Raw genomic sequence first — 280 nt, forward strand, 5'->3', positions numbered from 1 at the left:
TTCTCCTGCCCACGGGCGCTGAAGGTGCCCTCCTACCTGAACTACCGCTTCCTGGGGGAGAAGGACTGCGGGGCACCCTGCGAGCCCGGCCGCCTCTACGGGCTCATGTACTTCGGGCCCGAGGAGCTGCGCTTCTCCCGCACCTGGATCGGCATCTGGTCGGTGCTCTGCTGCGCCTCCACCCTCTTCACCGTCCTCACCTACCTGGTGGACATGAAGCGATTCAGCTACCCCGAGCGGCCCATCATCTTCCTCTCGGGCTGCTACCCGGCAGCGGCCC

General features: G+C 66.8%; 1 protein-coding gene across 1 annotated transcript in view; it reads left to right on the forward strand.

Moving 5' to 3' along the window:
- Positions 1-6: 6 nt before the first annotated feature.
- The window catches only part of LOC104080561 (frizzled-1), a gene marked incomplete at its 5' end in the record, with an annotated part of 1210 nt that continues 936 nt past the window's right edge, over positions 7-280 (forward strand). Inside the window, one exon of the mRNA XM_009582983.1 lies at positions 7-270. Within this exon, the coding sequence (XP_009581278.1) occupies positions 7-270 (264 nt within the window). The remainder of the gene's footprint in view (positions 271-280) is intronic.

Source organism: Fulmarus glacialis, unplaced genomic scaffold (assembly GCF_000690835.1).
Source record: "Fulmarus glacialis isolate BGI_N327 unplaced genomic scaffold, ASM69083v1 scaffold37808, whole genome shotgun sequence".
Taxonomy (NCBI): Eukaryota; Metazoa; Chordata; class Aves; order Procellariiformes; family Procellariidae; genus Fulmarus; species Fulmarus glacialis.